The sequence below is a fragment of the Accipiter gentilis genome, chromosome 19, assembly GCF_929443795.1.
Source record: "Accipiter gentilis chromosome 19, bAccGen1.1, whole genome shotgun sequence".
NCBI classification, from domain to species: domain Eukaryota; kingdom Metazoa; phylum Chordata; class Aves; order Accipitriformes; family Accipitridae; genus Astur; species Astur gentilis.
The window spans coordinates 27,687,597-27,710,423 of NC_064898.1; the positions used below are offsets into that span (position 1 = coordinate 27,687,597).

Here is a 22,827-nt window from a genome sequence, read left to right on the forward strand (position 1 = left end):
ATACGCTGGCTTTGCTGGAGTGGGGGACATGCTGCTGCTGTGGCATCGCCTACGCCAGCTGCGGGGCCAGCTTGACAGCGGGGGTCCTGAGAAGAGGAAAAGTGTGACCACCTTCTCCTCACTGTCCCCACTGCTGCACAGGGTGCCCCAAGGCAGGACCTTCATCTGGGGAGCTCACTGCAACACCAGGAAGCCGCAAGGGAGTTTTTCTCTCTCTTTCTCTCCTTTAATTTATCCTTCTCCAGCAGCAACTCCCATCATTACAGCATTTCCCCACCCATGCTCCCCACCCCAAGCCCCGGCATTGTCCCCATGCTCCCCCAAGCCTGTCTGTGGGAATAGAAGCGGCCTCTCCATCCCCACACCAGCCTTGCCACAAATTTACCAGTGCCACTATGCCTCTGCCAGCGTGGCTGGCGCTCCTGCGCAGGCTCATTCCCTGCCCAAATCCTGCCCATGCGCCTTGCTGTGATACAACTAGGTCCAGCAGCGCGGCTCTGCCAGCAGCTTGCTCGACACGGCAGGCAGGGCTCTGGTCCGGCGTCTCCAACAGCTGCAGCAACGCAGCTTCAGCCGGAGTGCCACGACGGGGGGTTTGTCGTTTCCGCCCCTCCGCTGTCCTCGCAGCCCTACCTCACGCGGTAGGATGAGGATGGGATGCCCGGCGTCCCTGCCTGCTCCCCGCAAGTGCTGGCGTGCCACTCCACCTCTGCCACGCTGAAGGGCAGCTCGCAGATGGGGCAGGACACCCAGGTGTCGGGGGACGTCTCTGCCAGCGGGGAGGAAGGCCAGGCTGCATCGGGGTCTTCTTCCCCACAGCAGGAGGCATGTAGGGGGAGTAGATCCAGGCTGAAGCGGCCTGCGGAAAGGGGAGATGACACGGTTGTCCCAGGCTTTCTGGTGTTGGTGTGAGCATGGGGTTTCAGCTCAACACCCTCCCTGAAGATTCCTGCGGCAGCCTAGCACCCCATGACACACTGTGAAGTCCCTCCTCTGCCCGTCACAGGGCTGGTGCCGTGGCACCCTGCACAAGCGGGAGTGAAGTGTCCCAGCCATGGAGCCACTGCTGCTTCTCCCCAAAAAGCTGAGGTTCAACACACAAGCAAGGATGGTGCAGCCAGCGGCAGCTGCTGCTGTCCCCGTCTGCCGCTGTCCCCTCATCCCTCACAGCCCTTCAAACCCAACTGCCTCCAGTTTGAGCCCACCCCAATGCTGTGGCAGCTCCACAGCCGCAGGCAAGGGAGTGCTGCTGAGCTAAGGGGACTCAGCCAACGGGTGGGTGGATAGACAGACAGACGCACTGTGCTCTGCCCCAGAAGCATGTCCTCCTCCCTGCTCAGGTTGGCTGTGAAGACTCTGTGTTTACAGGAAGGCCGCTTCAGGCCAGAGGAGACCCCTGCCAATTACTCACCTGAGCAAATGGGGCAGATGCCCCTCTCCCCCTGATTGCTGTCCCCTCCACTGTCACCCCTCCTGGCCCGTCTCTCTTGGTGGCTGCGGGCTCTGGCTCTTCCTCCTGACCTGGACTGCCTCAAGGCGGCTGGCAGAGACCTGCAGAGGTGTTGCAAGAGGAGTTATAAGCTTAGGGCTTGCTCCACCGTGTCCTGCGCACCCAAAGTTGCCAAAGACCAGCCCCAGACAGGGACCGGATCCCGGCAACACACCAAAAGGGAGAGGGGAGCTGTGCCTGGGCTGCCCCATGGGTGCAGGCAAGGAGCCGGCTGGGACTCAGAGCAGAGGAATCATTGGGGTGAAGGCAGGAGAAACACGGTGACCCGAGGGATTACCTGCCCAAAGGGCTGGGAGCTCTTTGCCTGCTGTCCGGCTGCCTGCGAGCTCTTGTGGGGACTGCAGGGACGTCCTGCGCAGACCCTGGGGAACAATGGACAAGCAGTAACCCTGCCCTCCAGCCAGCAGTGCCAGCTCTCCTGGTGGAAGGGGCCGGGCGAGAACTGAACCAGCGAGGTTCACAGGTGGGAAAACATCTGCGTGACACGAAATAACGATCGCATCCTCCAGCTGCCCCACTATGGACAGTAAATGGATCACAGGAGGTTTCTGGGTGAGCCATGGGATTTACCATCATGCTGCTTTCACACCAGCAAGGAGGGTGACTTGCCCAGAGGAAGGCCACCCTGGCCAGGACATGTCCTGCTGCCAGCGGGGCAGGGGAAACAGGATCCCTCTGGGCATGGGGAGCACCCTGGCAGCTGTGGATTCACCCCAGCCTGCCCCAGGTGGGATCCCTCCAGCCATGGGCAGAGCCCTCAGCAGGACAAGATCCCTTTAGGGGGCACGTACCAACTACATAAAGGCTCTCTGCACCGCAATGTGCCCTACGCTGGCTGCAGGCAGCTCTGGCTCACCTGGCATCAGAGGGCCTCCCAGGTCCTCAGTCGGCAGCTCCGGGTCACCCCCTGGGACACCTGTGCTGGCTCTGGGCCTCAATGCCCGGCTCCGCACCGCTGACAGCACCATCTGGGCTGGGCGGCTGAGGCGGGCTGGGCTCCAGGCGGTTGGTTCCAGCTGCTGCAGGTGGCTCTTCAGCTGCTCCTCCTCCCTCGAGCTCCTGGAGACAGAGAGACCATCAGCCCCACAGGGAGGTGCGAGCAGGCAGGCTGGTGGGAGCCGGGGCTCCAGGCGTCCAGGGGCTTGGAGGAAACACCTCGAGGTGGCTCCAGGCCTGACTGCGCAGGGAGAGGACAGAGATGGACCAAATCAGGCTACTTACGAGCATGGTTCTGGAAAGAAAGTCCGGCAAAAGGCAGGGCTGGAGCGCCAGGGGCTGTCCGCAGGCTTAGCATCCTCCTGTGGGATGAGGGAATGCCTTGGGGAATGGAGGCCAGCACTCCATGCCCCCCGCCCCAGCCACAGCCCCCAGTTCAGCCAGGCGAGCACCCTCACGCACTTTCCACCAGGTACAGAGTGGCAGCAGCAGAGGAAAAGTCCCATCACTGCTACCTCCTGGCGGATTCCCACAGTGAGGAGCACACGGAGGGGTAAGAGGCACCTACCAGGCCTTGCTGCGAGGGTGGGGGTGGCTGGGGGTGCTCAGGGTCCAGCGGCGTGCGCACGCGGATGAAGGACAGCCCGAACTGGCTGTGCTTGCTGAAGGGCTGGCTGCAGGTGAGCCGCAGGCGGTCCCACTTCTGCCCCACCGCCAGTGCCAGGAAGTCTGCTGCAGGGGGGCAGCAGCTGGGGTGGAGGGGGCACACTGGGGACTGCTGTCCCGGCACCATGCCCACCTCTGCTCGTCACCCTGTGCCACTGTTGTCCCTCCAGGACCAGGACCAGGACACGGTGACAACTGGGGGATTACGGGCACGGGAGAGGTCAGGGCAGGGGAGCACTACTGGTACAACCCTCTACAGCAAAAAGGATGGCTGTGACCCCTGGTCTCCAGCACTACTTGTCATTCCCTGGTCTCCCTGTCCCCTTCAAGCCTCCCCCCCCCAGCCTCTCTGCTCTGCCTTGGGCCTCTTTCCCTTCGTATCAGGTGATCTTTACCTTCTTTAAACATTCGGACCCCGCAGCGGTTCTGATCCAGCTTCGAGTCAGCCGGCGTCATCAGCGCGACACTGGGCACCAAGGTGAGGTAGGGCTGTTCGAGCGGCCACGAGGAACGTCCCACCTCGATCTGGAGAAAGGCGCAGCCGCAGTTGCCTGTGTTAAGGCACAAGGGATGGGAGGTTCAGAGCTGCCGACCTCGTCCAGGGCACAGCCCTGCCTGAGCTGGTGAGGGGGGCACATACCAACATCCACGTAGCCGATGGGACTGGCTCTCTCCAGCTGCAGCTCCACTTTCAGCTGCCTGCTGCGGTCCTGGGGGCAGCCGAGCCAGGGACGAAGGCTGTCCTCATGCAGCAAGTTCTCCACCGGGTACTTGGGATCCTGCACACGACAGCAGAGATGCCGTGTCACATGCCAGCTCCCTCCCCAACTGTCTTCCCCTTCACCTCCCATCTTGCTCTGGGCACAGGGGAGAAGCAGGGGAGACTCTGGCAACCCAGAAACAGCACTCTGCTTTTTGAAAGGGGAATAATCACGTGTAATTCATGCCCTTCAACACTAATTAGTGCCCTTCAGGCGGTGCCTAACAAGGACAGCTGTGGGGCTGCACCCCCCCACACCCCATACTGAGCCCCCCTCCTCCTTCAGCAGCTCAGAGAGAAACCTGACCTTTACAAACCTCCCACCCAGCCCCCCTTGAGGAAACACCCTGGAGACCTGCGAGGAGAAGGACACGATGTAGCTGATTTTAACCGGAGCCATCCGGGATCCCCCGTAGACAACCCTCTGCAGGGATCAAGCTTCCTTTCGGAATCCTCCAGCACCTGGTGGGGAGAGAGGGCAGGTCTGCGATGGGATCCAGCATCTCCCGGCAGGAAAGAGCTGGCGCTCCGGCTCCTGCCAAGTCTCTGCCCCTTCCCACCTGCCGTGGCACAGCTCACCCCACTTTCAAACGGTGCAAAGTGGGAGGCACTGGGGCAGCCACTCCATTAGTCCCCATTGAGTCCAACCTCACCCCCCCAGCCCTGTAGCCTCATCCCACAACCCCTCAGCAGTCCCACTCAGTCACCCCAGAGCCTCCCGGCCCCATCCCACCGCCCCAGTGCCCCCCAGCCCTTCCCCACAACTCCCCTCAGCCCCTCCAGTTCCACCCCAGGTGCTCCCACACACAACCCCCCCAGATCCGTTCTGCCATCCCAATAGCCCCCAGCCCTGCCCCACAGCCCCTCCCACCCCCCATTCACCCCCCCAGTCCTGCCCCACAGCCCGTTAACCCCCCGGGCCTGCCCCACAGCCCCCCCAGCCCCATTCACCCCTCAGCCCCGATCCCGAAGCCGCCGCCTGAATCTCCCGCCCAATCCGCGTGACCCCTGACCTCCGACCCCTGACCCCGCGGCCCTCTCACCGCCGCTCCCCGCCGGCCCGACGCTCCCTCCTCGCCTCAGCCCCCCCGCCCCGCTCCCGACCCCCGACCCCCGGTCCCGGTGCCGGTCCCAGGCCCGGGGGCTCCGACGCGGTGCCTGACGGGATACGTAGTCCTCCAGCAGCGCCGCGTCACCGCCCCGCGCAAAGGGAGCTAAGGGGTCGTCTGACATGTGCGCTCCCTCCGAAACAGCGTGGGAGGCAAATGGGAAGGGGCGGGGCCGAGCAGGAGGGAAAACGGCGTCCCGCCGGCGTTGGACCGGCGGCCCCTTGGGGAGAGGCGGCCAGTGTAATCGGGCCCGTCGGCGGGGAGTCTCCGTCCCGCTACGGTACTGGAAATGGCAGATGATCCCTAGCCCTGACAGCTCGCCCCTTCCTCCGGCCTGAAGCTGCGCTTCTGGCGGCTGTCCCATCCCTCCTCTGTTCTGATTGGCCGCTCCGGCAGCACCGCGTCAAGCGATTGGCCGAAGGTACGGTGCCCTGGTCGGTGATTGGCAGACGGCGGCGGAAGATGCTGGCCGCTGGGGACCGGGGGGGGGGGGGGGGCGGGAAGCAAGATGGCGGCGGTGCTGGAAGTGGAGGTTGGAGGCCCCGTCGAGCGGGATGTGGAGGAGGTAGCGGGGGGCCGGGGGCTCCGAGGGTCGGTGCGGGCTGGGGACCCCGGGGAGGGGAAGGGAAGAGGGGTCTGGAGGGGAGGGGGGCGCCGGAGGGAGGGTTTGGGGCTCTGGCGCGGGGGCTGGGGGGGGGGGCTCGGGGTCGGGGCTCGGTGGAGGGTGTGCACCGAGGGGCTCTGAGGTTACTGGGGGTCCCAGGGGCAGGGGAGGGGGGATTCTGGGTCACTGGGAGCTTGCAGGGCTTTGGGGCAGGTGGGTGCGGGGTCTGCTAGGGCTGGGGGGACATTGGGGGTCCCTGGGGCAGGGGGACATTGGGGGTCCCTGGGGCAGGGGGACGTCGGGGAGGCTGTGGGTTAGGGGGCCTTTGGGCTCTGGGTGGTGAGCTGCAGTGGGTCTGCAGGGCCTTGGGGGGCTGTGGATTCCCCGTGGGTGTTGGAGGCACCGGGGAAGGGTGAGAGCAGTGAGAATGGGCCACTGGGGAGGGGGGCCTGAGGCGAGGGTGAGGGGCTGGGTGTGGATGGAGGAATTGGCTGGAGGTAGCCAGAGGAGGCTGTGGGGAGCAGGGGAGAGGGGGGGGTGCTCAGGAACAGCCTTTGAGTTGGCGTGAGGAAAGGGCGGTTGGGGACGTGGCGGGTAATTGCACACCGAGGCACTCGGGGACAACCCCCACAGAAGGACTTTGCATCCCTGAAGTAGCCAAAGCGCCTGTTTCCAGACGGGGTCCCCAAAGCTCATGTGGGTGAAGAGGCGCCCTGGAAACACCAGTTGGACCCTTAAGCACCTCTGCTCTTAATTCATTCCCTGACTGTAAAACCCGTTGCTGGAAAAGCCACGCGGGACCAGGGTGGGATTTGCATTTCAGAGAATATGGGAGCACATGGGGCTCCTCAGGGTGCCCTCGGCCACTGGTGGCGCGGGTAACATTCAGCCTGTCACCTTGGTGCTGTGCCATGCAAATTTCCATGCCAAGATAATTAGTAGCTCTTGTTGCTCTTGGGAAACAGAGGGCTTTAATCGAAGTTCCTGTGCTGGCTTTCAGGCGTTCCTGGAGATGAAAAATTGCAGAGATGAAAAGTTGCAAAGCTGGAGCAAAAAGAAAAAATCTGCTCAGAAAGCTGGAATTGAGAGCAGGGGCTCGCCTGCTTCTGCGCAGCTGGAGTGCGGCATGTGCATCTGCCGCCATACCGCAGCACTCTAATGGCACTGCTGTCCCAGGCTTTGCCGCAGCTCTTTGCCATCACCTGTGCTTCATGCTCAAGAGCTTTCCTTGTGCTTATAGAGTAGTTCTGTGTGTGCGCAGCTGGCAGTGCTGCCTGTGCCCTGGGAGCAGTGGCACAGGGCAGACAAGATGGTCAGCTGGTGCAGTCAGGGTGGGTTTCGGTGCTTTTCCTCAAGAACTGGTAGTTTGGCTTAAAAATTCTCAGGTGCTGAAGGTTGTATTTGGGAAATTTACTGTCAGGGTCAAGTTGTGGAGCTTCCCTCGTGTACAGCTGAGCTGTGCGAGCGAGGTGAAACTGTCTGCCTGAAGCCCAGGAAGCGCTTGTGCATCCTCCCTCCGCTGTGTGTTGCTGCCGAGGAGCAGGTACAGTGGGGTGACAGGAGGATTCAACCTCAAATCCAGTGACTGAACATCTTAAAGCACAAATCAGTCGCTCTTGAGTTGCTGCTTGTTATATTTAAAGATATTGGGTGGTGGCTTTTTATGCCAGAGAGGTGTTTTTCCAGCCAGGCTTTGAAGAACGCCAAGGTGTAGCTGTGCACGCTGGAACCAGCCTCTCCGAGCCTGGCTCTGAACAGGCGAGCCTGGCATCCTCCTGTGAATCTCTTCCATTGTGATAAGTGAGACTTAAGGCAAGCTAGTAAGCAAATAGTCAACCGTTGCACTTGTGAGCTCCTTAGTTTAGTGCCAGCAGCAGATGGGAAACCTCTTTCCTTTATAAATGTGGAGGATCTGAAGTCTCTGACCCTCAAAAGTGAAATTCCTGTTTTTCAGTCTGGCAGGAAACCGCTTTTGGGGCTGGCTGAGGGGGACAGAGGGGGCATCGCGAGGAGGCAGCTGATAAGGAGGGGTACCAGGGCTGTGCTTATCCCTGTGCTGTGATTCCACAAAATCCATGTCTGTTGGGACAAAATCCGAATGGTTGTGTTGTCCTGAGATCTTGGCAGCTCTTTGGGCTGAGCATGTCACTGACGAACCATTAACTGTGGGGCCAGTGCACGGTACAGATCTGAAAGCAGTTTAACGTTTCACTTGGTGCACCCGTGTGGGATAAATGCTGAGTGTCATGTGGCTTTGGCTCTGCCTGTTTGTAACTCAGGCTGTCGTCAAATGTTTCATTTACAATTATCGAAGCGTTTGATCAGTCAGGGCCTTTCTACTCCCTGCTGGTTGTTACCACGCTCTTTTATGAGCAAAATAAACGAGGAACTGAGATTCCAAAATTTCCTGAGACTTTCACTAAAGAGCCTGCCTCTTCAAAATCTGCCTTGGGTGAATGGCCAGACTCTCAGAGATTTATCTTCCAGTTATTTCAGGTTGTTTCTAGTGGGTGATGTGAAACAAATACTGAGGTTGGGAAAGGTGAGATCAGGTCCCCGGTGTCCCAGATCCTCAGCTTTCTTCTGCCTCTGCCCAGGGCTGTGCGTAGCAGATGCTGGATGCTGTTGGTTTTGATGGCCAAAATACTGCGGAGCTGCACAACATGAGCTGTAGGCTGGTCTGTAGCCTGGAAATGAAATCAGCAGCTGCTTATTCTTCATCCTCTAGATGTTCTCCTTACCTCCTTCCCAGATTTAGAGCGTAAGGAGATTACAACTGGCTTGCAGCAGGGTGATTGGTATGTGTGCCTGGAGATCCTCCTGTCTCCCTGCTTCTGGACTGCAAGAAACAGGCAGTTATGGGTTTAATATCTTCAGATAATTCTGTCATCCTCATGGTTCTTGTCTAACACCTCGCCTCTCTGGCCTGGTAAAGGAAGATTTAAGAGCAGAGGCTCTTCAGCCTAGCTGATGGGGTTAGAAAGGGACCCAAACCCGGGGTGTCAAATTGAGACAAACCCAAACTAGAAATAGAGTGAATGCTTAACAGCGAGAGCAGGTGCTTCCTGGCACCGTGGCTCGCCTTTGGGTTCACCATCGCTGTTCATTTTTAGAACCAAAACTGGATTTCTTTGGTAAGAGAGCATGCAGATCAAGAAGGGGTTAACTGGAAGGTCCTGTTTGGGGTGGCTGCTCTGCCAAGTCATGTCTGACAGTCATTAGATCGATCCATCTCTGCCTGAATGTCCTGTCTGCCACGTCCCAGCTCCCCTTAATAAAGTTATTTCAGGAGCTTTAAGCTCTGGGGAATCTGTTGAAGCTCAGTCCCTGTAATTGAGGGAAAATTGTGTCCAGTGCTGTGGATTCTTGCACTTGTGAGGACAGCTTATGTGGCAGTTGCAGTTGGCTTTGGAGGACAGCTAGGTAGGAAGCCCTCTTCTATGTGAAATGCCAGCAGGATTTCCATAGGGTTTGGAGCCGAGAAGGCTTTAGCTCATTTGTTTGAAGAATTTGTAGATTTGGGGAAGATGCTGAAGGAAAGAGCTGAGAATTGTTCCCTATGTGTGGGACAGACCAGCGTGGATGGGGTGGCTACTGGCGCAGTGCAGAGGAGTGACCAGAAGCCACTGTAAGGGGAAAAAAATAATTGATGTGCTGAACTGTCTGTGCCTGTAAAATTTCCTCATCCAGTGAGGACTGGGGTAGAGCCTGGGGGCAGCAGGGATCTCCTGGGGAGTGGCAGTGGGAGCCCCCAGGGACTTCACAGGGCTTGCAGGGGGACCGACCTACACCAGAGCTGAGCTGGGCCGACGAGCACATAGGGTTTCTCAGTTTCTCCTGCTTGCAGTGACTTGAGAAGATTTTTAAAATTTGTTTTTTTACTGTTTATCAGAGCAGTTCTTCTAACTATGAATTGTGTAGCTGACTTTTTTAAGGGAAAGCAGTGACTGAACTGATTAATCTGGATGTAGCTGCTTTAGGAACCGAAGCTTGGGGAATTTGGGTGATACAAGCGTGCTTCTTGGAGCTGGTGTCAGATCGTCACCACCTACACGCGGTTTCCTATGCAAGCCAGCGAGCTCAAACAGGGATTTTCATAGCTCTATATTTTGCATCTATCTAAGTACTGAAGTGCTTCTCAAAGGCCTTGGGGACCAAATGTCCCACAGGTATTGCTCTGGGGTGAAGCACAGCAGATGTGTAACAGCACGCAGAGAGATTGCTGCCATGCGTGTGTTTCCCTGCCTCCTCACCCCAGGGTATAATTAGGCATCACAGAGGAAGCAAGGCAGCTGTGCATGTCCTTGGCCGAGCCCGGGTGCTATCGGAGGTGCTGGCTGCGAGACACCTATTTGGGGAACAGCCCCGAGGGATCTGTCACGCGTCGCCGGCAGCGATGGCACGGCATCCTGCACACGGGCAGGTGAGGCTGGCTGCTGCACTGTCCCCGGGAGAGCCCTGGGGTAAAGGCTGAAGCCAAGCCAACAGCTCCGTACCTGGTCATTGGAGGCTGGAGTGAGGTGGAGCCCGTTCCTGCGTACACAAATCCAGACTGTGCAGGAAAGTGTGATAACAAAGTCCTTGCTGCGACTTGTTTTTGATCACTCTTCTTATGGCTTCATACCTGCTTGCTGGTAAACATCAAGCATGGGTCATTCAGGGCTGGCCAGCCATGTGCTCCGCTGTGGCTGTGCCAGGGGGAGAGCTGGCAGCCAGGGCAAGTGCCGTCCCCGTCCCCTCGGCCATGCTGGAGCGTCTCCAGCCAGATGGTGTTATGAAAACCATGCGTTTATATGCCCAACCCTAGGTGAGCCACTGTAGGTTTTATTTGTGTTTGTGCCTCACCAAGGAAAGGCGAAATGAAGTCAGAGCTGTGGGATTTCGTTTGCTGCATCCCCAGCACTGTGTGTCGGGGTTTGTGCTGGCACTGGGATGAGTGCTGCCTGGCCAGTGAGCCTGTGCAGGGACGTGACCAGTGCTGGAGGCCTCTTCAGCTCTTGTGTAAAGATACAAAGCTCCAAGAAAAAGCTGAAATGCAATGTCAAAGGTCCCCCCACTCCTCCCCAGTCCAAATGCCTCATGGTGAGAGTATTCGCACTAAATCTCACTGGGGGAGATAGTGGATTCTGTGAGGCTTGGCCTCTGGGTGCTGCTTGCTTGCAAGCTGAGAAGGTTAGCACAGAGTCGCAGTTCTGCAAGGGGGGGGCTTTTAAATCACTTAGTATGTTCCTTCTGTCCCCTAAACCTGTCAGATAGAGGATGTCCTTAACAACCTGTGTCCAGCCTGGCAGTTTCAGCTTGTGTTAAGCACAGATTATGCCAGCCCATCATCTCTCATCACTAATAACATAGTATAACATCACTAATAACATAATATCTCCCGTCACTCTCAGTTGCTTGTGTCGGCCAAAAACTTTGCTGCCCATAACGCTTGGGAGAAACTTCCAGCCATGTCATCAAAGCAAGTCCTAAATCTTCTGTGGTTCTTTCTGAAAATTTTTTTGGTGATGGTTTGTTGCTGGTGTGCAGATGCCATCCCCTATCCTGCAGACTGGTGGCATTTTGGACTCCCTTCTCTGTCCTGTTTCTGATGTGCACTGGGATTGCCCCTCTGTGCCCAGAGACACCTGGCTGGGTTGTGAACTTGGGACTTAAACCAGTTCTTCTGGTACACGTAGCATGGGACAGTGGTCAGAGCCTTGGCTGCACTAAAATACATGAGGAAAAGGGGAAAGGTACTTGCAGGTGATGGAGGAGCAGGGGGACTCTGTAGCTCTTCCCATACAGTCTGGAGGGTCAAAAGACAGCTTTGGGCTGTGGTGTCATGATGGGCATGTTCAGGATTTGTTGTTTAAAGCTTCTTAATCCAGGGCTTCCCTTAAAGTTTGCAAAGAGCAATCCTGGGAGTCTCACGGGGAGGCTTTGCAGCTGACTCCACCGCTGCTGTCAGCACTGATCGGGTCTCACCAGGAGATAAAGGAGATGGGTGCAATGTCAGGGTTACTCACGGTGAGCAGGCAGTGTAGACCCACAGCACAGCCTTGCTCGTGTGGGTCATAAACCAGCACCTGCGCTGTTTGAGGAGGTGAAGTAAATTAAGTTATCCATTCTAGGCTGGTACTGCTGCTCCCAAACTACAGTGGCTGATTTCTTTGTTTGTTTTTTTTTCTTCCTAGGTCGATCTTTCACACTTGTCCCCAGAGGAGAGATGGAGGTGAGTCTGTGTTGGGAGGTGAACTGATGCTTACAGCTTGAGCGAGCTCCTGCTCCTGACCGGAGCTACCAGCAGCACAGCCCATATTCATGGCAGGAGAGGACAGGGTCAGCCTTCCCTGCGCAGCGTTATTTGTTAGGGGGAAGTATGAACTGTCTTAAAAGGCAATACTAATATTTTTTCTTTTAAACTGCTTACTAGATATTCCTCCTTTTCCCTTAGCCAAACCAATTTCAGCTAGACGCTTGTTGAAAAGCACAGTAAGACTGGTCTTCTCTCAGTATTAATTTAAAGAGGATGACTTAAGATCAGAGAATTTGGCATATTTGTTGGGTTTGGATGTTTTTTCTCTTAACTTGAACTGTCTTGGCAGCTTAAGACCGAGATGTAAGGATGTTACAGGTCTTAATTCTGCCTTGGTTTTTGGTCAAACAGCACAAGCTGCAAAGAAACCCCAGGTGTCTGTAGAGCATCAGTCTGGAAATCACTTGTTCCAGGTTGCAAATGGGGTTGCGCAGGGCAGAGAGAAGCGATTTGTTGGGGTTTGTGGGTTTTGCCAGCTGTAGACCGTGCCCATCCTGCCCATTCAGGCTTTCCCTTGCTGGGTGAGAGGGGGCATGGTGCTGCTGGCTCTGCAACTGGGCTGAGGGTTTGGTATTGAGCGTTACTGCACGCTTGTGGTGTCAAACAGCCTCTCAGCTGATGCTGTTGCACCGGTGAGCTGCTGGGTGAGTTACGTGGAACGTGCACTCCACGTTCGTTAGTTCAGCTACGTCAGCATGAGTTATCTCTGCCTCATTCATGCCAGGATGGGCTGGATAGCAGTCTTCACTTTCACAGTTTAAAAATGAGCTAGTCTCAGAGAAGCCTTTTGTCCTTTCTCCTCTGGTTTGCAACATAGCACCCATCTCCACAACATTCCTTCATGGTGTCTCTCAGTCTGGTCTTCCTGCCTTCCCTGTACCGAGGTGTTTGTCAGCCCCACTGTGCTGTTAGCATGCGGTCTGTGCCCGCATGCTCCTCAGCCACCTTTTTCCTGTTGTTGCAGGGTGGAGCATGCACGGATGCATGCCAAGCACCGTGGTCACGAGGCTATGCATGCCGAAATGGTCCTCATCCTTATCGCCACGCTAGTGGTGGCACAGCTCCTGTTGGTTCAGTGGAAACAGAGGCACCCTCGCTCCTACAACGTAAGTGTCTCCCACACAGCTGTTTTGTTTCAAGGCTGGATGCGAGTGCTGAGCGATGCCATCCTTTAGCTGCTGAGAAGTATGTTCCTGTTTTTCTCCTCTTGTCTGGTGTTGAGATACCCTTGTCTTCCCAGCAGCCTGTGGGAATTCTAGGTAGGGATGCGGATGGATGCACCCGGAGGCCTCAAGTTTCTGTTATAAGTGATGCTAATAACTCAGTTTTACATAATGCTTTGACACCAGGTGATGGGACAAGCAGAGCTCGGGTATTGGCCTGAGGGTAACACAAAGGGAAGCTGCATTTTGTGAGCACTTCCTCAGAAGCGATGGGGGCTTCTTGCTGCCAGGACCCTGGGTTTGACGGTTCCTGCAGCACCACTGGGCTCTGCTGAGCAGACCTACCACTTGCTGATGCCACTGGCTTGTCAGGGACTGTTATTTCACCTGAACCAACCTCACCCTGACTTCCTTATCGTAATTAATGTTTCCAGGCAATACCTGTAATCCTCTATGAACTTAAACCAAACCTGTTTGCCTCTTCCCCTCCAGCAGCACCACAGGAGCTCAGCTGCATGGCCATAGATCCCTTTTGGGAATAGGCTGTAGGGCAGAGACAAGTCTGAAACCTTCCGCTGTGCCTGTCTCCTTGTTTAATACTTGCCTGAGGTGTCTGTGGTTGCAGTGTTTGGGACCCTGGAGAGACAAAGGTTTACATAGTCACTTTATGACAACTGCTTAGGTGGATCATCTCCTGTACCTTCCTCTGGAGATGTTTCCTGTGTGTTTTCCCTCCAGCTCTAGTCCTTTGCTACCAAAGATCACTTGGCTGCTGCATCCGACTCCCTCAGTTAGGCTTTGAGCATGTTCTCTGGGTGCTGGGTGCCACAGACCGAACCTCCCGTGTTTCCTGGTGCTGTTCAGGGCCCTTTGATGCAGGCAGGAGAACGGCTGCCAGGACTGGCAGGGTGTTGCTGATGTCAGATGAGCAGAGAGCCAGCTCAAAATGCCTTTCCTCTGTTCCTGCAGATGGTGACCCTCTTCCAGATGTGGGTAGTGCCTCTGTATTTCACGATCAAGCTGTACTGGTGGCGGTTCCTGGTAATCTGGGTGCTCTTCTCAGCAGTCACAGCATTTGTCACCTTCAGGGCAACTCGAAAACCTCTGGTACAGACAACGCCCAGGTTAGTACACGCGTTCCTGGGAAAACTCCTCAGCCCCGGGTAACCATTACAAGCAGCTCTTTCCAGTTTTGCTGCCACAGATCATTGTCTTAAACTTTGCACCCTGGAGGTGTGCAACCCCTGCCCGTGTGGGCCGGTGTGAAGCACTAACTGGCTGCTGGCAGCCAGCCCAGTGCACCTGGTACCCGAGTGGGTGGTGGTAAGGCAGATACCGCGTGGGCTGGCAGCCTCACCGAGGGCATTCCCGGTGTGAAGCACACTTGCTTACAGCCTTTGGAGATCCTGAGGTTTCTGGTATGGAAGTCAAGACCGTGAGTGGCCCATGGCAGTGGCGGATCTGTAGCTTGAATTAGAAATTTAAAGCTCTGTTGCCCATGTGCATGGGTAGGTGAAGTGTCTGAAAACAACATCATCCAGGTTTAAAAAGTAAAACTCTTTAGGTGCTTGGTGCAGTTTCTTTCAGGAAAAATGAGGTAGTTAAATTCTTGTTTTAATTCTTTACAGGCTGGTTTATAAATGGTTTCTACTAATATACAAGATCAGCTATGCCACTGGAATCGTAGGGTACATGGCTGTGATGTTTACGCTTTTTGGTCTTAACTTATTATTCAGGTGAGTGAATCTTTTGGGTCCTACTCCTGGGGTGGGGGATGTAACTCTGGAAAAATAGTTGTCTTAGCAATCTGATTAATGGGGCCAGAGACTCTTGGGGAGTCTTCTCCCTGCTGGGAGGATCACAGGTGAGATGCTGGTACCTAAACTGGTCAAGGTCACTGGAGAGCCCTGCTTCCAGTTCAGCTGTGTCAGCAGCTCCTCCAGCTCTGCACATGTCCAGCCTGGGGGCAGCAGTGGGATTTTCTTTGCTACCCTGATAAAGAGGTACCTGCAACAAGCAGCCAGCCCAGGTGTGGTAGTAGAGGACCTTAGCCCAAGCCAGCTTCATGTTTAGAGAGGTTGATTCCTTCTCTGGAATATGAGCAGACCTGGCAACTGCCTGCAGAAACATGAAAGTGTTAACTGGGTGCTTACTGGGTGCTTATCTGGTGCACAAGATAGCTGGAGATTACTGCAGTGGCTCATTCCAGAGGCTGGTGAGGGCAATGGGCACTGGGTATTAGAAAGCTGGGTTGTCACGCCCATATCTCCATTCAAATGCTGCTTGTTGACAACCAAGGTGAAGTGTCCCAGAAGCAGGGACCGGGGTTGTGCTGGGCAGGTGCCTAGAAGACCTCTGTGGGTGATGCTTCCCAGTGATGTGTGTCCACTGCCTTGGTGGACCACTTTTGCAATGGAGTTAGTGCTGTGGGCTGTGTTGGCATGCTGGCTTTTGCACCCCTGCAGCCCCCCAAAAAGCTCTTGATGTCATTTGGGCTCTTCTGTTGCAGAATCAAACCAGAAGACGCGATGGACTTTGGCATTTCCCTCCTCTTCTATGGTCTTTACTACGGGGTGTTAGAGCGGGACTTTGCTGAGATGTGTGCAGATTACATGGCCTCAACGATCGGGGTGAGTTAATGCCGTGCTGTCCCCCAGGCGAGAGTCCTCCCCGTTATGGGGGGGGCCTGAAATGGTCAGTTGCAGCAGTAGCTTTTTGCCTCCCCTAAATGGGAAAGTGCATCAAGCTCCCCCCTTGAGGAAGGGCTCCCTGAGGCTACTGCCATTCTCACTGTGCTCTCTCTGGGCCCACTACCACGGTGTCTGGGCTGGGAGGTTTTTGATGTAACAGAGTGGCTCTGAGATCCTTCCTTAAGAGCAAAGCCTCTGTGGGTGGCTCCTCATCCTCAGAAGCACAAGAAATAAGGGAGTGGAAGGATCTGTTCAGCCCCTCTAAACTCCTGACAAATATTTCTCTACCTGGGCCTTTAAAATATCCAGTGCCAAAGAGCACTCCTGTTTCTGGGACCGCACTGTGGGTACATTAACTCATGACATGCAGCCATCAGGCAAGGATTCACACCATGGGCTTCCTTCTGCTGCTGGTACCCACTGCAGCCTGTGCTGTCCCTGGGGACAGAGGGCGTGTTCCTGCATGCCTGCAGTGGTGGCCTAAAATCTGTAGCCCTCTCACCTGTTACCAAAAAACTGACTCCACCAAAAAATACATGACCTAAGACACTGGTGGAGTAGGTCATGTTGCTTCTTTGTAGCAGCTCTTTAGGGTCTTGGACTTTGTGTTTCCTCCTCCTCTCTAAGCTTTCTGTTGCTGCTCCTTGGAGGTTCTGCCTGGCAGGACTGCCTGGCAGGACTGGGGAGCCCCAGACCCTTGTCAGCTGCCTTCCACTCGCACTGGGACACCTTGACAGAGCTTGGGTCTCCCCCCACATAGGCGGTGGGTGCCCAGGACAGGCCTGCAGCAGCCCAGGTGCTTCCCGAGGGTCTGGCCTGGCTCCAGGGCTGCTGGGAAGACGCTGGCACTGCAGCCCAAGGGGGTGCACTGCAGCCCCAAGCCCGTGGGATGCTTGGAGCAAAGCTGTGCCAGATCTCTGCTGGAGGCGTGTTTTGCCAATGATACTAAACTAGGAGGAGCTGTGGGCTCCTTCAAGGATAGAGAGGCTTTACAGAGAGATCTGGATAGACTAGAGAGTTGGGCAATCACTACTGTATGAAATTTTACAAGAGCAAGTCCCAGATTCTCTACCTGGGATGGGGTAATCCTGGTAATACGTACAAACTGGGGGATGAGAGGCTGGAGACCAGCCCTGCGGAAAGAGATCTGGGGTTTTGGGTTGATGGGAAGTTGAACATGAGTCAACAATATGCCCTGGCAGCCCAAAGGGCCAACTGTGTCCTGGGGTGCATCAAGTACAGCATCGCTAGCTGGTCGAGGGAGGTGATTGTCTCACTCTGCACTGCCCTGGTGCAGCCCCACCTCGAGTACTGTGTGCAGTTTTGGGTGCCTCAATATAAGAAGGACATCAAACTATCAGAGTGTGTCCAGAGGAGGGCAACCAAGATGGTGAAAGGCCTCGAGGGCAAGGTGTATGAGCGGCAGCTGAGGTCACTTGGTTTGTTCAGCTCGGACAAGAGAAGGCTGAGGGGTGACCTCATCACAGTCTACACCTTCCTCAAGGGGGGCAGCGGAGGGGGAGGTGCTGATCTCCTCCCTCATGACCAATGATAGGACACAAGGAAATGGAATGAAGCTGTGTCAGGGGAAATTCAGATTGGACATTAGGAAAAGGTTCTTCACTGAGAGGGCGGTCAGTCCCCAGAACAGGTTACTCAGGGAAGTGGTCATGGCACCAAGCCTGTCAGAGTTCAAGGAGTGTCTGGATGATGCTCTTAGCCATATGGTTTAGTGTTAGGTAGTCCTGCAGGGAGTTGGACTTGGTGATCCTTATGGGTCCCTTCCAACTTGAGATATTCTATGATTCTGTGTCTCCCGGCCTGGCCATAGGGGCTGGGACGCAGCATGAGTGACCTGGGGCTTGCAGCCGTCCCAGGAGCTTGTGGATCCAGAGCTGTGCACAGGGAGACCTGGTTGTGTGCCTGCACCCTCCTGCGTGCTGTGTCAGGCTGATGCTGAGCCAACAAGGCTTGGAAATGGTGGGGGGTGGCTGCTCTGAGTTTCACTCCTTGGCCGTCCAAGCTTCAGGGTCCTGCAGGGCTGGAGGCTTGGGCTGTATTTGATGGCTTGGGCCGTATTTGACTGCCAGCCCAAAGTTGTCATCTTGGGTCAAAGCTGTGACCTCCAGCTTGTCCTGCTGTCACATCCAGCCTCTGCCCTCATGGCCCAGCGCGGGTGCACCAGCCCTGGCAGGCAGCTGACAACTCACACGGCTGTTGGGGAGCGAAGTGGGGTGGTCCCTGGCATGGGGAGGGGGCTTGTGGGGCTGGGGTGTGATGGGCCGCCACGTCACTGAGCAGCTCCCTGTCCTGTTGTAGTTGTTTCCCGCAGCTGGACCTGTAACAAGGTTTTTAAGGCCAAAAGGCTGAGGCTGGACTCCTCGGGTGCTGACCCCAGCCCTCCTTAAAGCTTAGCCGTGCCGACGCGGGTGTGGGATGTGTGCCCTCCCGCTGTCACCGCTCTCCCTCTGCTCTGCCCTCGCTCAGTTCTACAGCGCCTCGGGGATGCCCACCAAGCACCTCTCCGACAGCGTCTGCGCCGTCTGTGGTCAGCAGATCTTTGTGGATGTCAACGAGGAAGGGATCATTGAGAACACCTACCGCCTCTCCTGCAACCACGTGTATCCTTCTCCTCAGGAGCCAGCCCTTTGCCTTGCCGGCTCCCCATCGGGGCTGGCAGCAGAATGCTGCTGCCCCCGGCTTCCCCGACCTGGGTTGAAGAAACGCCTGTCTTGAGACGCGGGGCCATTCTGCTGATTTTGCACATGATCCGTGCCTCTGTCATAGCTGACTTGGCATGGAAAGTGGCGAAGTCCTGTGTGTCCCTGAAATCGCTTCCCCAACGCCTCTGTGTATGTTACAAGTAGTTGTTTCCTCTTCTTTCCCCTCCTCAGCTCCCCCGGCTCTGGCGGTGCTGCCATGGAGCTGCACCTTGCTTTCCAGCTGCCTTTGCCAAATCTGCTGGAACCTGTCTGCCTGGCGCTTGCTGCTGTGCCAGCTCCAGTGGTGTGAGGTAGGGGTGTGAAGTATCCCCGATCCAGACGAGCTGGGCTGCCTGCGTCACGCTGGCCCCTTGTTGGAGAGCCAGTGCTGTGGGTCCTGGCTGAGAGCCTCTGAAGGGAAGAGTCAGGGGCGAAAACACTGCCTGCCCTGCGCGCATCCTGCAGAAAACAGGCCCCCTGCTCTAGTGCTGCCAGTTACTGCCCACCCTGTCTGCTCCAGCCACAGCCTGGCAGCTTCCTTCTTCCACAAATCTCCTACGGTGACTCCGGCTGTGCGTGGGGTTTCCAGCACCCTGGAATCACTCAGCCCTCCCCGTCAGCTGATTGAGGTGCAGTCGGTTTTGAAACTGGAAGTCCTGGTCATTGCTCAGCCCCAGCTGGGGACGGATCTGGGGTTTTTCCAGCGGTGACTCAGCGGTGGAGATGGGATGTCCTCTGGCACCACTTGCGTTTCTGGCTGTGAGGTGGTTTCCAAGCTGGGCTTGAGGAAAGGTCACGCCGGCAAAACTCGCTGCCTAAATTTAACCGCTATAAACTGTTTGGCGAGGTTTACACTGGCATGGCCCTGGCAACCGACCCCGCGTGGGGCCTGGGCCTGCACGTCACTTACCCTGCAGCAGCTCGGGGGCGTCTGTGGCTGTCGGAGTAGTCGGTGCTCGTGGTGGTCCCCAGGGGCGAGGGCTGGCTGGCAGCCCTGGATCATGGGCACCGTGGCAGCCCTCTGCTCCAGTGTGGAGGAGGGAGCAGCTCTTGCTGCTGCTCTCTGGCATTAACCCTTGGCTTCAGAAGCAGAGGCATTAGCTGGGGGAGTTTCTGTTTGCTCAGTGACACCCTCCTGCGTGGCAGAGTCCCTCTTCACAGCGAGCAGCCTCGCCTCACCCCAGGGCTGTGCCATAGGGCCCCAGCTGCCGCTACCTCATGTTTCCCTGTAACCTCTCCAGGTTGTGTTCAGGTTGGGTGAATCCTTGTTACCCGTCTGCCGTGACGGAGCATAGCTGGCACCTGGAAGTCAGACCCTGGGAGAAATTCCCTAAATATGTTGTTAATCCTCAAGAAGCCTTTGCAGGAGCTTTGTGTAACGCACACAGTCAAGTTCGCAGAGCTCTCCTGGGCTGTACAAACCTTCCCAGTGCTCAAAGCCCCTGCATTTCACAGCCAGACACATCCCTGCCAGTCCTCTGCTGCCGGCTCTCATCCTTGTATCGAGGAGCTTCCCAGCAGCCTTTGCCCTGACTGCCCACGTCGGTCTAACCCAGTCCCAGTGTGAGCGTGTGCTGGGTGATGTGTGCTGGGCACTGTCGGTGAAGGATTTGTGTCTCATCTGTGCCTGATGAATTGGTCATAGCCCTGACCCACTGCCCTGTGAGCCCTTTCCTTTGTGCCTGGAAGGTGCTGCACCTTCTAGGAAAGGGCTGCAGTTGTGTGATGCAGCCACCCTTGCATGGCATGGATGTTTCCCATCATCTGCACAGCGGTGTGGGGCTGAATTTTTCTTAAGCTCGATGGGTTTCCTCTGTGGTCGGTCATGTCCCCCCTCCTCCAGCCCAAGGCAGTTCCCCTTAACGTGCCACTCTCCAGGTTTCACGAGTTCTGCATCCGTGGCTGGTGCATCGTCGGGAAGAAGCAGACGTGTCCATACTGCAAAGAGAAGGTGGATCTTAAGAGGATGTTCAGTAACCCGTATCCTTTCTTCTTGTGGGACCCAGCGCCTTGTGAAGGGGAGCAGTGGGTAGAGCGTATGAGGGGCTCGGGGCTGTGTCCGGGAGCTGCTGGCTACTCATTTGGGCTTGCCTGGCGCCCCAGGAAGGTTGCTGCCAGCCCACAGCAGTGGCAGAGACCCCCCCACAAAATCTGTCTCTGAGCTGGGCACGTCACCTGGCACAGAGCAGCAGGCACATCGGGGGAGCTGGGAGGCTGCAGGTGCCACTGAAGCTCTTGGGTGAGAGATGAAAATGTTCACGAAGCCCTTCATGGCTGACTCCCACAGTCCCTGCCCACTGGTGGGAACACTCAGCCACTCCTGTGCTGCCTGCCCCCCCTCCCCCCCCCCGCCCCCATCCCCCTCTCCACACAACTGCAGGGGATGACTCGAGCCGCAGGTTTTGCTTTTCTACCTCTGGATGTTCCCATAAGGAGCACAAGTCCCCGCAGTCAGCTGCTGGGTTTGCTGCCTGCACATCACGTGGGTGCCCCGGCTCAAAGGCAGGTCCTGTCCATCCCATGGGAAGAGGAGATGGTGAAGCTGGGCCCCCCCTCATCCCACGGGATACCCCAGACCCTCCTTGTCAAGGCATGGCTGAGGTGACCCTGGCCAGAGCCATCCCTCCCCCAGCACCCACCGCTGCAGAGGGTCGGGGCTTCGTCCCCTGCGTGGCAGGTTTGGGTGTCTCTTCGGTGTGCTGCGCTCCTCTCTCCCCGTGGCTCTTTAACTCCTTCTTGCCCAGCTGGGAGAGGCCTCATGTCATGTATGGGCAGCTGCTGGACTGGCTGCGCTACCTGGTGGCCTGGCAGCCGGTGATCATCGGACTGGTCCAAGGCATCAACTACATCCTGGGGCTGGAGTAAGGGCAGGCGGTGGGGAGCCGTGGAGCCACGAGAGGACGCGTGCCCAGGGCAGGGGACAGCAGCCGGCCGGGGACGCTGGCTTTCCTCCATCACCTCTCAGGACCTCGGCTGTCCCCGAGGACCGTGGCGTCAGGGGCTGAGGGAGGACTCTGCCCTGGGGCCCCTCCTGCTAGGGCTGGGGGAGTCTGTTTTTTTAAAAGGAATTATTTTAATGAGCATATTTAAAACTTTCTATTGCAGATGAAAAGAGACGCTTGTCCCGTTTCCCTCCCCCAGCCCCTCTCCGGCCCTTTGCACGGTGCCGGCCTGCCGAGCTTTTGGCTGGGGGCTTGTTCTCCATCTCCCTCTCCTGCCGCTCTGCCGGGGTAGGTGACAGGGAGAGGACCGAGGCTTTGCCAGCTCCGACACCGGCTCCCTGGAGCAGCCCTGCCAGCAGCGAGGATGGGACACAGGGAAGCAGGGTCAGGGTTGGGCCTCTCTGCTGCATGGGGCTGCGAGGGAGAGGCTGCCCAGGGCGGCTGGAGCCCAGCACCCTGGAAGAGGGGACAGGGATGCTTGGCTGCCCCGGCACCGAGTGCCGCGGGCCCGACTCTTGGCTGCCAGGTCCCCCTTCCTGGTGCCATGGGCGCACGGGGAAGGAACAGAGCCGCTCTCCTGTGCTGTGATGGTGTGCTTTGCCCGTGCCCTGCCTCGGGTAACCCTTTTGTACGCTCCCGTCTTTTCTATGTTCCTCCCCGGGGGCTGGCGGTAGCGCCCGGCTGCTGTGGCTTGGGGGCCAGCCAGGTGCACGGAGCGGTGCCATGCCATTTCTCTCCCTGGCACCCCTTTCTGTGACGGTAACAGTACGCTGAGAGTGGCCCGAGACTGGGTTGCCGTTGCGCCAGGTCTCGGGGGATGCCTCACTGGGGTTTGGTTTTTTCGGCACTGTAATAAAAGGGATGGAGCAAAGGGCACGGGCTGGGCTGGGCTGGTGCGGTGTTTTCCTGCCTTTGCATTGCTCCGCTCCTTGCTGTGCCGGTGCACGTGCCGTCTTGCGCAAGGGTCTGCAAGCTCATTTTTTGGAATGGGTGGGTATGGCCCGTGACAGCAGAGTGCCAGGGCAAGGTCCCTGACCCCAGGGCCAGCCGGCACTCGGGGCGGGGGGGGGAAGCCAGGGCATTTTGGGGCTTGGCAGAGAGTCGGCTCTCCCAGCAGTGTGGGGGCTCGAGCCACGTCCCCTGAGGGGTCTGGGGTCTGGCAGGGGGACACTGAGGGGACACGAGGCAACGTCACCTCCGCTCCTGGTGCGAGGGGCTGCACCACGTCACGCAGGAGATTTGGGAAGTGGCTGCAGCGGCGGCTAGGATGCGGTTGTAGCATGGGCTGCGTCACCCGGGTGAGACCTGGCGTGGCTGCACCACGTGCCCCGCCACGTCCTTTTTGGTTTTATTTCGGGTGAAACCACGTTGCAATGTTGTGCCAAACACAAATAGAGTCCTGGAAATGGAGATGTAGTCCAGGGTTTTTCTTGATCGTCTTCCCTGC

At 57.0% G+C, this 22,827-nt stretch overlaps 2 protein-coding genes across 5 annotated transcripts; one reads left to right on the forward strand and one right to left on the reverse strand.

Annotated features, from left to right (window-relative positions):
• Window positions 1-304: 304 nt before the first annotated feature.
• On the reverse strand, window positions 305-4,950 carry XNDC1N (XRCC1 N-terminal domain containing 1, N-terminal like). Of its 3 annotated transcripts, none has more exons than XM_049823135.1 (10): window positions 4,916-4,950; window positions 4,228-4,334; window positions 3,753-3,891; window positions 3,508-3,663; window positions 3,015-3,178; window positions 2,732-2,808; window positions 2,367-2,569; window positions 1,788-1,872; window positions 1,412-1,551; window positions 305-859 (listed from the first exon to the last, which is right to left on the reverse strand). In XM_049823135.1, exons 2-10 carry the CDS (start codon window positions 4,270-4,272, stop codon window positions 630-632), a joined length of 1,239 nt encoding a protein of 412 aa, XP_049679092.1. In that variant the 5' UTR covers window positions 4,273-4,334; window positions 4,916-4,950; the 3' UTR covers window positions 305-629. The 3 variants fall into 3 exon arrangements, with proteins under 3 accessions (XP_049679092.1, XP_049679093.1, XP_049679094.1); XM_049823136.1 differs by lacking the exon at window positions 4,916-4,950 and adding an exon at window positions 4,824-4,843; XM_049823137.1 differs by lacking the exon at window positions 4,916-4,950 and having other exon boundaries at window positions 3,015-3,175; window positions 4,228-4,487.
• Window positions 4,951-5,469: 519 nt separating this feature from the next.
• On the forward strand, window positions 5,470-22,796 carry RNF121 (ring finger protein 121). Of its 2 annotated transcripts, none has more exons than XM_049823201.1 (9): window positions 5,470-5,546; window positions 11,762-11,799; window positions 12,848-12,989; window positions 14,016-14,170; window positions 14,675-14,782; window positions 15,556-15,676; window positions 18,224-18,357; window positions 20,317-20,418; window positions 21,183-22,796. In XM_049823201.1, the coding sequence occupies exons 1-9, from the start codon at window positions 5,490-5,492 to the stop codon at window positions 21,301-21,303; spliced, it is 978 nt and encodes a 325-aa protein (XP_049679158.1). In that variant the 5' UTR covers window positions 5,470-5,489; the 3' UTR covers window positions 21,304-22,796. The 2 variants fall into 2 exon arrangements, with proteins under 2 accessions (XP_049679158.1, XP_049679159.1); XM_049823202.1 differs by having other exon boundaries at window positions 20,317-20,415; window positions 21,169-21,256.
• Window positions 22,797-22,827: the final 31 nt, after the last annotated feature.

Coding starts and splice junctions, on each gene's coding strand:
- XNDC1N (XM_049823135.1), bottom strand. CDS start 4,272: ATGGCTCCGGTTAAAATCAGCTACATCGTGTCCTTCTCCTCGCAG. Junction 1,552..1,787: donor GCTCCCAGCCCTTTGGGCAG/GTAATCCCTCGG, acceptor ACACCTCTGCAG/GTCTCTGCCAGCCGCCTTGA. Junction 860..1,411: donor CATCTGCCCCATTTGCTCAG/GTGAGTAATTGG, acceptor CCCTTTCCGCAG/GCCGCTTCAGCCTGGATCTA.
- RNF121 (XM_049823201.1), top strand. CDS start 5,490: ATGGCGGCGGTGCTGGAAGTGGAGGTTGGAGGCCCCGTCGAGCGGGAT. Junction 11,800..12,847: donor TCCCCAGAGGAGAGATGGAG/GTGAGTCTGTGT, acceptor CTGTTGTTGCAG/GGTGGAGCATGCACGGATGC. Junction 14,783..15,555: donor GGTCTTAACTTATTATTCAG/GTGAGTGAATCT, acceptor CTTCTGTTGCAG/AATCAAACCAGAAGACGCGA.